The sequence below is a fragment of the Globicephala melas genome, chromosome 2 (assembly GCF_963455315.2).
Source record: "Globicephala melas chromosome 2, mGloMel1.2, whole genome shotgun sequence".
In the NCBI taxonomy this organism is placed as follows: Eukaryota; Metazoa; Chordata; class Mammalia; order Artiodactyla; family Delphinidae; genus Globicephala; species Globicephala melas.
The window spans coordinates 140,649,384-140,664,982 of record NC_083315.2 but is presented as its reverse complement, the minus strand read 5'-3'; the positions used below and the strand labels follow the sequence as shown (position 1 = coordinate 140,664,982).

General features: G+C 40.2%; 1 protein-coding gene across 1 annotated transcript in view; it reads right to left on the bottom strand.

The window, feature by feature from the left end:
• Positions 1–2,757: 2,757 nt before the first annotated feature.
• PPP1R36 (protein phosphatase 1 regulatory subunit 36) overlaps positions 2,758–15,599 on the bottom strand; it is a 31,227-nt gene continuing 18,385 nt past the window's right edge. Inside the window, 4 exon segments of the mRNA XM_060293489.1 lie at positions 2,758–2,941; positions 3,532–3,723; positions 3,806–3,984; positions 4,306–4,348. Of these exon segments, the coding sequence (XP_060149472.1) occupies positions 2,758–2,941; positions 3,532–3,723; positions 3,806–3,984; positions 4,306–4,348 (598 nt within the window).

Sequence of the window (15,599 nt, the reverse complement as noted above, 5' to 3'; positions counted from 1 at the left end):
ATCCACTTCCTTCGCTGGTGCCTTTGTGCAAGACAAAAACTGCACAATCACACTGGAACAACCCACATTGATCTTAAGTGTATCCATAATAGACTTATAGAACCCTCCATGATAGGGCTCTTGCTTATTCTCCAGCCACATCTCATCCTTCTACCCTTCCTCTCTACAGCCTCAAAAGCCTTATCTCAGCAACTTGAAGGAGCTTTGCTTCCAGCCTCAAGACTTTCATATGTTTCTTCTGCCAGTGTGGCGGGCTGACTTTTCAGATGACCCCCAGTGAGCCTTACCTCCTGGTGTCCATGGCCTTGGTGGTCCCCTTCCCTTGTGAGTGGGCTAGACCTTGTGACTTGCTGTGAATAAAGTAGAGCAAAAGTGATGGAATATCACTTCCAACATTAGGTTGTAAGTGACTAACTTCTGTCTTGCCTGCACATTCTCTCTTCCTCTCTCACTTGTTCACGCTAATGAAGCCAACTGACATGTTGCAAACTCCTTTTGGAGAGACTCGTGTGGCAAAGAACTAAGAAAGGCCTTGGGCCAATAGCTTCCGAGGAGCCGAGGCCTCAGTCCAACAGCCTGTGAGGAACTCAGCCCTGCCAATAACCACCTGAGTCATACTGGAAGCAGATGAGGCCTCTCTTTTGCAATATTCATCATCATTGCAATTAGTTCATTATCTGAGTATTCATTTCCTATCTGTCTTCCCCAAGACTGTCAGTTCCAAGTCAGAGCTGGCTATATTTTTTCCATACTGAATTTCCAGGACCAAACAGGGTGCCTAACACAGAGTGGAAATATAGCAATTGTAGAATGAAAAAATGAAGCAACAGTTGAAGGAATTAATAAATGAAGTACACTGAAGCCTCATAGGTCAGAAAGGAGGCAGGAAGAAAAAGCCTGGTGCCCTAGTAAAGACAGTTATAAAAGTCCCACAATTCCCAGGGTTTATTTTTTTAAATATCAAAAAAAAAAAAAACCCAAAAATCAAACCATGTCAACATGTTCTAGATAAAAATTTGTTATCACAGTGTGTAACCAAATGCTCTATGTAAATAAAAAGTCCAAGAAGGGTTCGTTCATAGTCCAGGATGTTTTTTTCTTTTTTCCCCCCCTTTCTTTTTCTCTCCCCCTTTTTTTATTTTCCTTTTCCTTTTCTTTTTTACCCTCCTCAGGATTTTGATTTTTAAAAACTTTGCAGTTTTAACAGGAATAACAGGAATTGACCTGGAACATAAAGGATGAGAGTGAAGACAGAGTGCCTGTTGAACAGAAGCTGCCCCACATGATCGACAGGCTGGGGCTGCTGTTCCTCTGCTCTTGATATTAAATCTGGAAAAAAGCATCCAGTTTTTTCCATTAAACGAACTTTTAGCTAAATGCAGAAAGGAGGATTTTTGAAGTTTGAGGATAAACCCGTGGCCACAGAAAGGTAAATTCAGACCAGTTATTTTAGTTGGCGAAACCCCTATAGGACTTTTTAAATGATGATACTATACAATCAGCAGCCAATGAAAGGGTTTCATCAGCGGGCCCTAAGCTTCACTGCCTACCAGATAATATCCAACTCACTCCCTGGTGGGGCATGTGGAGGCTCGGCTGACCTTTGTAGCCCGCTTTTCTTCTGCTCCCCCTCACACACCTCCCCCCTCGCACACCCATGGCTCTCGCCTTCCTCGGTCACAGGGCGTACCTTTTCATCTCTGTGCCTTTGCACATGGTCTTCCTCTGCCTGCGGTCCCCCTTTAGTGCCACCCAGTCCCTGCAATACCAGATTCAAATCTCAATGCTCCCGATTCCCCCAGAAGTGAGGGCTCTACTGATCTGTCTCAAAGGGCACTTGGATTTACCTCTTTAATGGCCTCTAACACATTCAATGTTGTATCATTAGCAGGCATGTGTTTTACTGATCCTCTCTACTACTCAGACCAGAGGATATGGTCTCTGTCTTGATGACCTTTTTTCCTTACATTTTCCAGCACAAGGCTTTGAATGGAGCAGGGGCTTGAAACATATGTGTTGTTAAATGAATAAATGAAAAAAATGAATGAAACATATATGCTAAAAGGCTTTTAAATGAGTCAGATGTACTTTATATCCCAATGCCAATAATAATATAGCCATAGAAAGAGTCGTGTTTTTTTTTGTTTTTTGGTTTTTTTTCGATACGCGGGCCTCTCACTGTTGTGGCCTCTCCCGTTGCGGAGCCCAGGCTCTGGAAGCGCAGTCTCAGCGGCCATGGCTCACGGGCCCAGCCGCCCTGCGGCATGTGGGATCTTCCCGGACCGGGGCACGAATCCGTGTCCCCTGCATCGGCAGGCGGACTCTCAACCACTGTGCCACCAGGGAAGCCCCAGAAAGAGATTTAATGTTAAAAATATTTAATTTGCCTTTTTATGAAATTTTGTTTTCAAATGTACCAATTACACTCTCTCATGAAACAAAAAGGAATTTAGAAATGAATAAACAGAATGTTTCTTCACTAGTCCACTAGAACACTGACTAAATGTCCTAATACATTACTCTAAATGGTCATGTAAAAGCCAAGGAAGTAAATAAATAACAAAGCAAACTATTAAATATAGGAAAAGGAGGTTTTCAAAAGCTTTCTGGAATTCTTTAGTCTATTGTTGAACTTTTAACAAAATAATTTGAACAATTTTTAAAGTTTAATAATAAACACTAGTCCTGTATAAAGTGATTAAGTCAAAGTAGTTTATTTCAAATACAGGAATTAATTACAGAGATGGAATGTACAGATTATTTAGGGAATGTTGTTTGAGAGGACAGCGTTCTCATGACTAAGTCCAGTGTATCCTGAATCCTCATGTTATTTCTTTCTATCATGGAAGACTGTCCCCCAGACTTCATGCTTTCCTCTGTATCGAGGGGGATAAGGGTATGGGGGTTGAACTGACATCGAGGCTCCCCCAGGATGCCAACTCTGTGGAAAGAATTATTGGTATAGCTGAATATTTGCTGAGGCCAAAGACTAAGGTATTGGGTTGGCCAAAAAGTTTGTCTGGGTTTTTCTGTAACATCTTATGGAAAAACCCAAACAAAGTTTTTGGCCAACCCAGTATACGGCTGACTTGTGCATGTGTATAAAACTAAGACTGATACACACACACACACACACACACACACACACACACACACACATCTATTTCTTAAATATGGGTTCAAAAACTCGACCCATAGCAAGATTTTGTACTGGTCCTTCCCTTATTTCCCAAAGATGACTCTTCTAACAGGAAAACTTCAGTCTTACAAAGTCTGCTACTCACTTCACCAAATTAGAACTATTTGAAGTCTAGCATAACTTTGTAGTTTTTTCTAGTCTAGATGGGTATACCAAGAGCTGATCTGGAAAGAAAACATGTTGAGAGGAGCAGGGGATGGTAGGAAGACGATGCTTCCAGCTTTGTTCAGCTTTCTGGCAGAGGCACCATGTCTGAGTCCTTGCCCCTCCTGGGTCCCACCTAGGAAGCAACACTCAGCCTTCTCTCCTTCCTCTCTCCTTGGGCCACTTACATTGGCATGTGCACAGAGTCCAGATTTTCCTTGTGCTCTTGCATCCAGACTGGGAATTTCATGCCTGCTTGGCGGTACTTTTTGTCAGAGATATTCTGAGCTTTTTCTCTGAGAGAGGGCAGCAGAGTAGACATGACTGGAGAGCGCATGTTAATGGCTTTTTTCATCGCTGGGCGCTTTGCCATCATTCTCCTGGGGGTGGGGGTGACATTTAGGTCACATCATCTTGTTTTCTAGAAATGTCCTTGAGCTTAGGAGAGTCAAAAGGTCATACCTGAATTGTACAAAAGTCATGCGTTTCTTTTCCCCTCCTGACTCTTCATCCTCACGCTTCCTTCGAGGAATGTTGAACATGTCGGAACGAAAGAGCCTCCCTATTTCTTCCTCAATCTCTGTGAAGTGTTGACGTCGGAAGACAATCCAGGCTACATACGTACAGAAAGTATAAAAGGACTACGACAGAAACAGACAAGAATCGGAACCCACAGTTACGACATGAAAAGCTCCCACCTGTCTATAGAACACTACTGAGCAGACGCAAACCCAGGTGCCCTGCTCTCTCCACATGCCTGAAGGGCTGCGGAAAATTATACATGTACTCACCTTTGCAGAAGGCAAATCAGACCAAAGATTTAAGGAGTGGCACACAGCTTATTAGTATCCTTTGTAGAAAGGATATTCATTAAAAACAGGTGCCTGACAAATGTCTATCGCTTGTTGCTATACTTCATGTTTCATATCAAAGAGCAGAGCCCCTAAACGTAAGTGACTCACCTCAAAGAATTTCCAGTCTTTTTGTGTATTTGATATTTTCCCCCTGAAATATAACAAATCACAACTATAGGTTGGAAAGGGAAGTTCAATATTTCAGTGACCTAGGCAACCCCTTATCTTCAAAAGGCCTTTTGCAGATCATTACCTGTGGTCCCGTATCTATTTAGTCACATAAATGCTATCAAAAGGCATTGATAGGGCTTCCCCCTATCCGCCTGCCGATGCGGGGGACACGGGTTTGTGCCCCGGTCCGGGAAGATCCCACATGCCGCGGAGCGGCTGGTCCCGTGAGCCATGGCTGCTGAGCCTGCGCGTCCGGAGCCTGTGCTCCGCAACGGGAGAGGCCACAACAGTGAGAGGCCCGCGTACCGGGATAAAAAAAAAAAAAAAAAAAAAAAGGCATTGATAATGAATGCCAATGTCTTTTTCTTCAGCTTCTTAGGTTACCCAGATCAAAACCTCTAGTGTTTGGTCAAAAGTTAATCAACATATCCTGTGATAAACCATAATGGAAAAGAACATGAAAAAGAATGTATATATATGTATAACTGAATCAATTTGCTATACAGCAGAAATAAATCAACTATTAAAAAAACTAAAAAAACCCCCACTAAAGTGGGGTTCATAAAAAAGCTAATCAATATAAATTCAGGATAAACAAGCCAGCCCTCGCTATATTCTTCCAAATGTTTCTAGTAATGTAAGTGTTAGGGAGATGAGGAGAGTGGAAAGGTGGTGAAGAGGTAACACAAGGTGTTAGTAGGTATGGAAGTAAAGAACTAGAGGCTAAGTCTAAAATAAAGGAAAAGAAAAAAAAATCTTAAACAATGGTTATGGCTATTGGGTACAGAAAGAATCAGAAACAAAACAGACACAGGTCTATCTATGCCATACAATCAACTGGCTGGGAAGAAAAGTGCGCTCTTCCTTCTGAATGAAGTATGTAGACCGAGCCTTGTCTCTTAAAGGTAGGCAAACGCCCAAGAGTCCTTGCAACACAAATTCAGTGTTAAGGGTACTGGCACGGGCACACTTAGTAAACTTGGCCTCCCTCTCCATTCAGAACACAGGCCATTCTAATTCTGATTGCCAGCCTTGGGAAAGCAGGCATGGCCAGGGGAGGACTTGAGAGTTGAATGACGGGGCTGTGCACCTGCAGTCACTTGATCAGTCTTGGGGGCCAAGGCCAGACCCAGGGCACTCCAAGGTTGGTCCTGGGTCTGCTTCTCCTTTTGCTTTGGGTTTCCTTGGAGTAACTGACTCCTAGGATTGGCCCTGGTAACAGGTTCTCCAGAACTGTCCCGACTCCCATGGTCTGGGGAAGTTGACCCAAACTCCTCAGGACCTCCAGCTTTTTCACAGAGACTTCATGGTCTGTATGGGCCCAAACTAGCCCTCCATTTGGAGGAACCACTGAAGAGGTGGTTCAGCTTTTACTGGCAGATGCTTCATTTCCTCACGTGCAAGTCTTCAACAAAGAATTAAGGCAACAGTAATTACAGTGAACATTTACTAAATATGGACTATGTGCCAAATACTATGCTAAGCCCTTTACATTTATGATCACATTTAATTCTCACAAGACTGCATGATTATTCCCACTGTACACGTGGGGAGACTGATGTTGAGACCGAAGTCCAAAGACATATTTAGTTAGGGACAGAGTCTGAACTAAAAATCAGGCCTGTCAGGTCTCCACATTTGTCCTTGTAACCCAGAATGCTAGGAAAATAAGCTTTTTCTTTAAGATATTTTAGAGATGAAACCATTAAACAACAGAGCCCAGCAGAAACTTTTTAGGACAAGCCTCCTTCTGTGTCACCTAAAGCCTTTACCCAACAAGAGTGCTTCTGTGGTATTCCCGCCCTTCCACTGCCTCTGCCAGCTGAAACCAGAGACCCTGCACACCTGTCAAGCGGAAACCAACCAAACTCTGGTTTTGGGATACTGAGTTGGCCTGTGTCCTTGAGAGAAGGTTTAGAGCAGTATTTATGCTGGCACAACCCAAACCAGCACCATCTTAGCAAGGTTTTGAAATGACAGAGTGACTGACCAGGAAACACACACTTTCTCTCCTTTTCTTTCATTTTTCTTTTTTCAAACATTAGAAGAGAAGGTACCATGAATCTCCTCTCCTTTCCCTCAAGTTGTCACAAAACTGGGACTTCTTTCTCTCTTAAAGTCCAGAGCAAACTGATATAGCTCACAGTGCAGAAATTAAGAACAGAATGTAGTGAGTTTCTTCTGACCATTCTTTTTTTTTTTTTAATTTCTTTTGACCATTCTGATTTAGCTCTGCATGTAAAACTGAAATGAGTTCAGGAAATGGAGACAGAGAATGAGTACATTTGGGAATGAGCACATTTAAATCTTCCCGTTCACCTCTTGCTGGTGAATCCTGAGTCGTTTTCCTTTTTTTAAAAATTATTTTTATATTTTAATTTTATACATATAAAATAACTATATATTCTATAATTTTAATAAGTACATAATAATTATAAATTGGTTATAAATTTAGAAATGTACTGAGTATAAATAACAAACTTAGGCCCCCCAAATCCTCTACAAATTGAAACAGGGTTGATAACAGCACAATCCAATAGAAATATAATGCAAGCCACAAATGTAACTTAAAACTTTCTAGGAGCCACAGTAAAAAGAAACAGGTGATATTAATTTTAATAATATATTGTACCCCAACCCCCCAAATATTATCATTTCAATATGTAATCAATATTTTAAATTATCAATGAGATATTTTATTCATTTTTAAACTTTTTGTATAGCGTATATTTTACACTTACAGCACATTTCAACGTGGACCAGCCACATTCCAAGTGCTCAATAGCCACACGTGGCAACTGGCTGCCGTGCTGGTCAACAAAGACGCTGTACATTTACCCGTGAAGGCGGAATCCAAAGGAAAGAGGGGAAAGCCAAGCTGTTGGTAAACCCAGAGATTGTCAGTGGCCTGTTATGTGCTTTCTTATTCCTTCTTGCTATATTAGACTCTTAGCTCTAAACCAAAATGAGGAGAGCTTATATTTTTAGTGACTCCTGAAGGGGTGCAAAGCCTAGGGCCAGACCCATGGGGTTCTGGGCTGGAGAGAGAAAAAAACTGTGCTCCCACTTGCCTCCTGCTGCCTTAGGTGAAGTCAGGTTTAAATGATGGTCAAGGCCTGCTCTGTACAAGGGAATAGAAATTTCAAAGGAATGTGTTTGGAGGAGGGAAAAGAGGCCTTGGTGCAAGTGACTGGAGGTGGCAGGGGGAGGGCTTAAAGATGATTTAAACACCTGAGCTTCAAAGAAACGCCTTTCTCCCCATCCTCGTCCCCACAGCCAGCCTCTTTGGTCACCGGTCAGGTGACAGCTGCACTGACCACAGAGGAGGAGAGTATACCTCCTAGGTAGAGGTGGGGCTGGAGCCAGAATTGGCCATAACCAAAGATCAGATCTAATTCTATGGCTTGTGCCATGAGGAGGTTTTCTTATCTACCATGGAAAACACAGAGAGCTTTTTTTTTTTTTTTTTTTTTGCGGTACGCGGGCCTCTCACTGCTGTGGCCTCTCCCGCTGCGGAGCACAGGCTCCGGACGCGCAGGCTCAGCGGCCATGGCTCACGGGCCCAGCCGCCCCGTGGCATGTGGGATCCTCCCGGACCGGGGCACGAACCCATGTCCCCTGCATCGGCAGGCGGACTCTCAACCACTGAGCCACCAGGGAAGCCCCATACAGAGAGCTTTTACTGAACATGTTCCTCAAAATTTTGCCAAAGTTTTTGTAATATCAGGATTTCACAGATGCATTTAGAATAGAAAGTCATGTCCTCCTACTTCTCAAGAAACATGAAAGCACTAAATTAACAGCCCCCAAATTGCTGGTTCTACTGAAATCGTTAATTTATCTCCAGGGATAAGGTGTTCTAGTCCAATATTAAGTATGCATACATTAGAGAGAAAAATCAGAAAATACACATGAAAATGTTCTCATGCGAATATCAGCTTGTTCACATTGGGAAGAAGTTAAATAATGATATGTTAAAGTCAGGTAATCACTCACAACTGGCAAAAACATTGTCCTTATCTTCTCCTAGATAAAAACAACCAAAAGAGCAATATAAACTTCATTCAAGGACACAATCAACACCCACGGCCAATTAACAACTTTTACTGGTAAGGACATGCTATAATCTGTTTTCCTCAATATACTTTGTTCAGCAATTTGACCTGTATAAAATTTGTTATGTGAATGGTGGCTGGTGAGCTCCAAACTGATTCTTCTCCGAACTGCTATCCAACAAGCAGGAGGAAAGTAGGTGACATTGCCTACAATAGCAAAAAGACCAACATCTCCTGGAAATGAGCTAGTACTAAACTGAGGCAATCACTTGCAAACATGAGTTCCTTTAAAAGTTTGTATAAAAAATACATTGTAATAAAAAGGTACTGTTAAAAGTACAACTTAAGTGGAGGTTCTATATCTAGGAAACTAAAAGATATGATAAAATCTCTAATTATGGGGTTTCCCTGGTGGCACAGTGGTTGAGAATCCGCCTACCAATGCAGGGGACACGGGTTCGAGCCCTGGTCCGGGAAGATCCCACATGCCGTGAAGCAACTAAGCCCGTGCACCACAACTACTGAGCCTGAGCTCTAGAGTCCGTGAGCCACAACTACTGCACCTGCGTGCTGCAACTACTGAAGCCCGCGTGCCTAGATCCCGTGCTCCGCAACGAGAAGCCACAGCAATGAGAAGCCCGTGCACCACAACGAAGAGTAGCCCCCGCTCGCCACAACTAGAGAAAGCCTGCACTCAGCAACGAAGACCCAACACAGCTAAAAATAAATAAATTTATTTTTTAAAAATCTCTAATTATGATACATTTACAGTTTGTTTTCCATCCCCAAATTAGTTTGCAATGCCTATGTTCTTTTAAAAATTGAACAATATGGGCAATAAATTTAAAAAAAATTTTTAGAGTGTTTTTTTAACCTTGTTATGGACTGAATGGTTGTGTCTCCCCCCACCCTAATGCATATGTTGAAGCCCTTAAACCCCCCAATGTGATGGTGCTTAGAGGCAGGGCCTTTGGGAGATAATTGGGTTTAGATGAGGTCATGAAGGTGGGGCCCCATAATGGGATTTTTGTCCTTTTAAGAAGAGGAAGCGAGACTAGGGTTCTCTCTCTCCACCATGGGGGACACAGTAAGAAGGCAGCTATCTGCAAGCCAGGAAGAGGACCCTCACCAGAACCTGACAATGCTGGCATCCTGGCCTCAGGCTTCCAATTTCTATCATTTAAGCCATCCAATCTGTGACAATTTGTTATGGTAGCCTGAGCTGACTGATACAAAACTTAAATTCTAGTTTTCTTAATTAGAAGTGACACTTTAAAGAGAGAAGAAATTAATGTTGAGAAAAGGTGATTTTTACAAGTGATTAAATAGGAAAATTTATAAAGCTATTATTTTACTATAATACCTTTCTTAAAAGTTCTGTCAAGAAAAGAAAACACCACTTCTTCCTAATTAAGGGAGTCTGTGGCAAGCTGAGTCTCTACCAACAGCTCTAGGGACCCGGAAAGGCCTTCTGTATTTGGGCCACAGGAATGTTTTTTGATGCTTAACTATCAATCCCCAATTTTAAATCTCTCTCTATTCCTTCTACTACTACACCTCACAAGAAAGTTCTGACCAGGCCAAAGGGAAGCCCTCAAGCCAGTCACCCACCCGAGGAGTCCCATGTCTGGCAGGAATGAGCCTGCTTTAGTGTCCCCGCTGCCCTCAGACATTGGCTGGAGACAGTCCATGGGAAGAGTGGCCTCAGCACAAACCTGGTGGTGGATTCAGAGTTCAGCAGCAGGGGCCACTGGTCAATTACACCCTGCACTGTAGCAGATCTGAGTGGCACGTTTTCATGGCTGCCGCACTGGAAGACAGCACTAAACCTGTCAACTCCATAAAAGAACTGAACATAGCAGTGAAAACTCTCAAGAGCAGAAATGATGTAGTAGAATAAAGAATGAATGTTGCTGGAGATGTATTAAGAGGGCATTCCCAAATCACGGTAAACCACACAAAGTGAATCACAGAGATGGTAGACATGGGAAGCAGACTGAGTATAGCTACCACTGTGGACAAGAGGGGTGCAAGAGAAGAGAAATGGCCAACAATGCCAAAATAGAACCAAAAAACAAAGACAATGAGCCTGAACTGAAAATACATTGATATAAACATTAATAAATATCAAGTCTCTATTTGAGAGAAATCTCACATGCATTTTCGTTTTTAAACTTTATAGACCAATGTATGTCCTTATAAATAGCCAAGAAGAGTGGAGAGAACATATGCTTGCCCCTTAGACCCTGGAGAAGCCTGGAGAGAACCTAGTCCAACTAAACAATGAAGTTATTAAACCAATACAGTCTCTGTCCCACCTGATGTTTCTCTTTGTAGGTGGAAGGAAAAGGTTTCAAGACTCAGAAAAATTGAAAAAAGAAAAAATTGAACCATGTGGAATTGTTATAAAGTTCACTACAAGAAAGGGTAGAAATCCACACTCACATGAACGACATTAAAATGCAGATAGAGTAAAATGTTTAGTAAAGGTTAATGGTAATGATAAAAAATAAAGTAAAATAAATTGGAAAAACCAGGTGAGAACAGCAAAGTATAATATAGAATTTCATTAAGCGTTTTAGATTCTCAAACTATAACAAAGCAGTGGGGACAAATCATACAACCTTAAGAGAGAACAGGAAAACAGTAAATATCATAGTCTAGGTCTCAAAAGATGCAACAACTTGTTTGATAATGCAAGGCACTTTTTTTTTTTTTTTTGGCTGTGTTGGGTCTTTGTTGCTGCGCATGGGCTTTCTCTAGTTTCAGCGAGTGGGGGATACTCTTTGTTGCAGTGCACCGGCTTCTCATTGCCGTGGCTTCTCTTGTTGCAGAGCACGGGCTCTAGGCGCACGGGCTTCAGTAGTTGTGGCACGCGGGCTCAGGAGTTCTGGCTCGCGGGCTCTAGAGTGCAGGCTCAATAGCTGTGCTGCACAGGCTTAGCTGCTGCGTGGCATGTGGGATCTTCCTGGACCAGGGATCGAACCCGTATCCCCTGTATTGGCAGGTGGATTCTTAACCACTGTGCCACCAGGGAAGTCCTCCATAATGCAAGGCACTTTTTAAATCGCCCATAGTCCCTTTACTCTAACAAATTATCTGTTTTTCCATTTATTTTCTTGTCCATAGTAACATCTATTCTTGAACAGGACTTTCAAAATTTAAACATATACATCATATTTAAATATGCATTCTCTTTGATCCGGGAATTCTACTGTAAAAAATTTATCTTTAGGACAAACTAGACAAGTACATCAAATATAGGTATAAGAAAGTTCATTGCAGTGTTATTCCTAATATTTAAAAAGGAAATATTCCAACTGTTCATCAATAAGTTAAATATATTTGGAATACCAGGAAGCCATTAAAGGTGATGTTGTAGAGTTATGTTTACTACCAAATTCCACAGATTAATAGCAATAACAGTAATAACAACAAAAAAGGAATAATAATAACTAACTTTACTGAATACATAGTATGTGCCAAGGATGGGTCTAAGTGTTTTCTATGTATTATATCATGTAATTTTCACAGCTGGTCTATTAAGTATGTTATTGGGTATATTTTACAGGTGTAATGTTATAGAATAATAAATTCTATTTATTTATGTAAAATTGTGTGTCTGGGTGTGCATATAGAGATGTCTGAAAGGATAATAAATGAACTGTTGACAACAGATTTACCCTTTCCTTTTTATGTATTGATTAATTATTGTACACGACTATGCATTAATTTTATAAAAAGAAAGAACAAAACTATTTTTGAACATATAGGGAAACAAGGAGTTATTTTCTCGACATGATAAATAATTCATCACTTAAACTAAGGGTCAGTACAATAAGTAAATAGCACGTGCTAGCTTATTCTCTTTTATAACAGAAAAAAAATAAGGTTGACTTCAGCACTTCTTTAATGGTATTAGATACAGGAAATGCTGCTACTATAGCTAATTAAAAATTTTAAATATGACTCTAGGAAAAAATGAAATTAAAAACTACCTTTTACAGATGATATGATTATATACCTAGAAAATCCTAGGAGATAAATTAAAATTTTACATAGGCAGGAAATGTGTTTAACATGTGTGTCATTGGTTATGACATAAACTGATAAAACCAAATGCATTCTTATATATTTTTGTCATCAAAAATATATTACCAAACATGCATCAACAGGGAAATAATCAGTTAATGATAATAAGTCCGTAATATCCATGGTTTAAGAACTATTCCATTTTTAAAAAAGAATACGGTAGATCTATGTGGGGATCTCTCTTCTGGGGAGAGATTGATATTGAAGGATGGTGGAGGAAGTAGGAGACTTTAACTTTTAAAAAAGAATATGGTAGATCTATGTGTATTAATCTTCAAAAATATCCAAGATTTATAAGTGAAAAAAGCACATTTCAAAATGACAACATAGCATTAATCCGATGTATTTAACAACAATGTAAGTGCATATGTATAATCGGATAGAAAACCAAGAGGACATACATCGAGCCAGAAGTAACAGTACTTACTTCTGGGGAGAGATTGATATTGAAGGATGGTGGAGGAAGTAGGAGACTTTAACTTTTAACTCTACAATACTAACTATAAACTATATACATAACTATTTAAATTTTTTACCCTTAGGATATGTTCATGAAGTACTTATACAATTAAAAACAAATAAATAAACCCAAACTTCACATTGGTATTTAAAAAATTGATTACGTGAATACATAAGTGCTAATCTAATTTAGGACCACACAAATTTCTTTAACGATTACTATGTAAAACTTTAATGGACAAAATAAAGAACAATATGAATAAATGGAGAATACAACTTACAGCTCTTTGAGAGGATTCAATATAGCAAAGATGACACTATTTCCTAAGCTAAAGTATAGGTCTTAATACAATAAACAATAAAAGGTTCTTGGTAGATATTGCTTAGAACTTGATTAATAGTGAAATTGATCTCAAATAGGCAAGATCACCAAATATAAGGTTTCTGGAGGTAATACGAGTGAGTACTTGTTTTCAGCTAAATCACCTCCTTTCCAGCCCAGCTCACTGCCTGCACTCCCTGAGGTCCACTGCTCCTCGCCTTTCCTGCTTTGGGTGCCCAATCTCTGTCTATACCTCTATTGCAACAGTCACTGGTCTCCTTACCTGATGACTCCTCCAATAGACTGTATGTTCTTGAAAGGAGAGACCATTTTCCTTGTACCCTGGCACTTAGCACCACGATTACCACAGAGCAATAATGTTTGTTGAATAAAGCAAAGCAAAATACAAGCTGTATAGTTCTGATGTTTAAAAGAGAAAAACTAATCAAAAAAATTCAATAGGAATTCCCTAAAATGGGTTAAAATATTAGAAAAATTCAACATCTAATAAACAAGAAATGTTACAGTGGAAAAAATCACTAATAAATATTACAGGAAAGTTGGCTATTAGTAAAGAAAAAATATCTTAGATTCATAGCTCATCTGATCAGATATAACAAATTTCAAATGGATCAAAGCTTTTTTTTTTTTTTTTTTTTCCGGTACACGGGCCTCTCACTGTTGTGGCCTCTCCCGCTGCGGAGCCCAAGCTCCGGACGCGCAGGCTCAGTGGCCATGGCTCACGGGCCCAGCCACTCCGCAGCTTGTGGGATCTTCCCAGACCGGGGCACGAACCCGTGTCCCCGGCATCGGCAGGCAGACTCTCAACCACTGTGCCACCAGGGAAGCCCTTTAATCCTATTTTTAAAAACTAAGAAAGAAAGGTGAGGAGTTTAGCCTGGAAATGAACAGAATGAACCCAGGAATGCAAGAACTTGTATGACTATTGAATAGCATCAGAAACAAGGTGGAAATGTTCAAATAAATAAAAACTTAAAACATTTTCATAATGTGTAAAAACGTAAATATCAAAATGAAAGCAACAAACTAGAAAAAACAAGTAACCAATCCTTGCTATATGAAATATAAATTATACAAATTCCCAGTTTCCACTTGATAGATGGTTAAAACTAGAGGAGGAACAGGCAATAAATTATTTTACACAAAAAAAGAACACAAACTCTGTAGTCATGAAAAATATTCAGTCAAATAAAATATCCTTAAGATTTTTATATACCTTTAAGCTATCAAAAATACTAAACTAATAAAAACAAGTATGCTTATTGCTTATGGTGATAAAGAATGTTTTAACCTTTTTAAAGGACAATCTGGCAATATGTAACAAGAGCTATAAAATTGTTCATGCCTTCCAGATAAGTGCATTCTGGGTAATAAGCCATAAGTAAACAGTCCAAATGAACAAAGTTATTTATATAAAGATATTCAATGCAAAAACACTGGAAAGCACACAGATGTACACAAGAGGAATGGTTAAGCAAACTGGTATATTATACAACAGAATGACTACAGTTGTTATTCAAAGTGGTAGGTGAGATTATATAAGCAGAATAATAGAAGAAGGTACACAGAAAAAATGTGGAACACAGAAAAGTATGTACAATACAAATATTTGTATTTTGAAAATGTGGGGGAATGTGGAGAGAGAGAAATCATGTATTGGGTTCTTTTCCAATAAAGTTTTTAAAAAATGTAAAAGGTCCGGCCATGACCATGGCATGGATCTTGAGCCTGTTGTGAAACTACTACTTAAGAGAAGGAGATTTTGGGTTAAGGATTGGAGTTTTCTCTCCTGTGAACCCGAACTTTCCTGTGATAAGACACTTTAAAATTTTAATTACAGTAGTGAATGAACTGTTATCCTAAGGTAAAAATTGCCTTCCCACAAACAGGGTCATCTTACAACTCCTACCTTACGCACTTATACCCACAACTGTTGCTGCAAAACAAGCAGCAGAAGGGGAGGGGACACACCCAATACCCGCTTCAACACTGGCCCATCACTCGGCCTCCTGCCCAAGGCAGCCAAGTGGCCCTTGTCGGACAGCAAGAAGCCTTCCTGGCAGAAAGCAAGATTTCATTGAACTGATATAACCCGAGAGAAATTTATACCCAAATAGTAGAAGGTTGTTAAAACATCTGCCACACCTGAAACTAACACGATATTGTAAATCAACTTTAATTTGCAAAAAGAAAAAAATATTGCAGCCAAGATTCCGGGATTCTTCCTATACTCATTTGGCTCTCTCAAACAAGATGTCACATGTGTTTGGGACAGAGTCTCA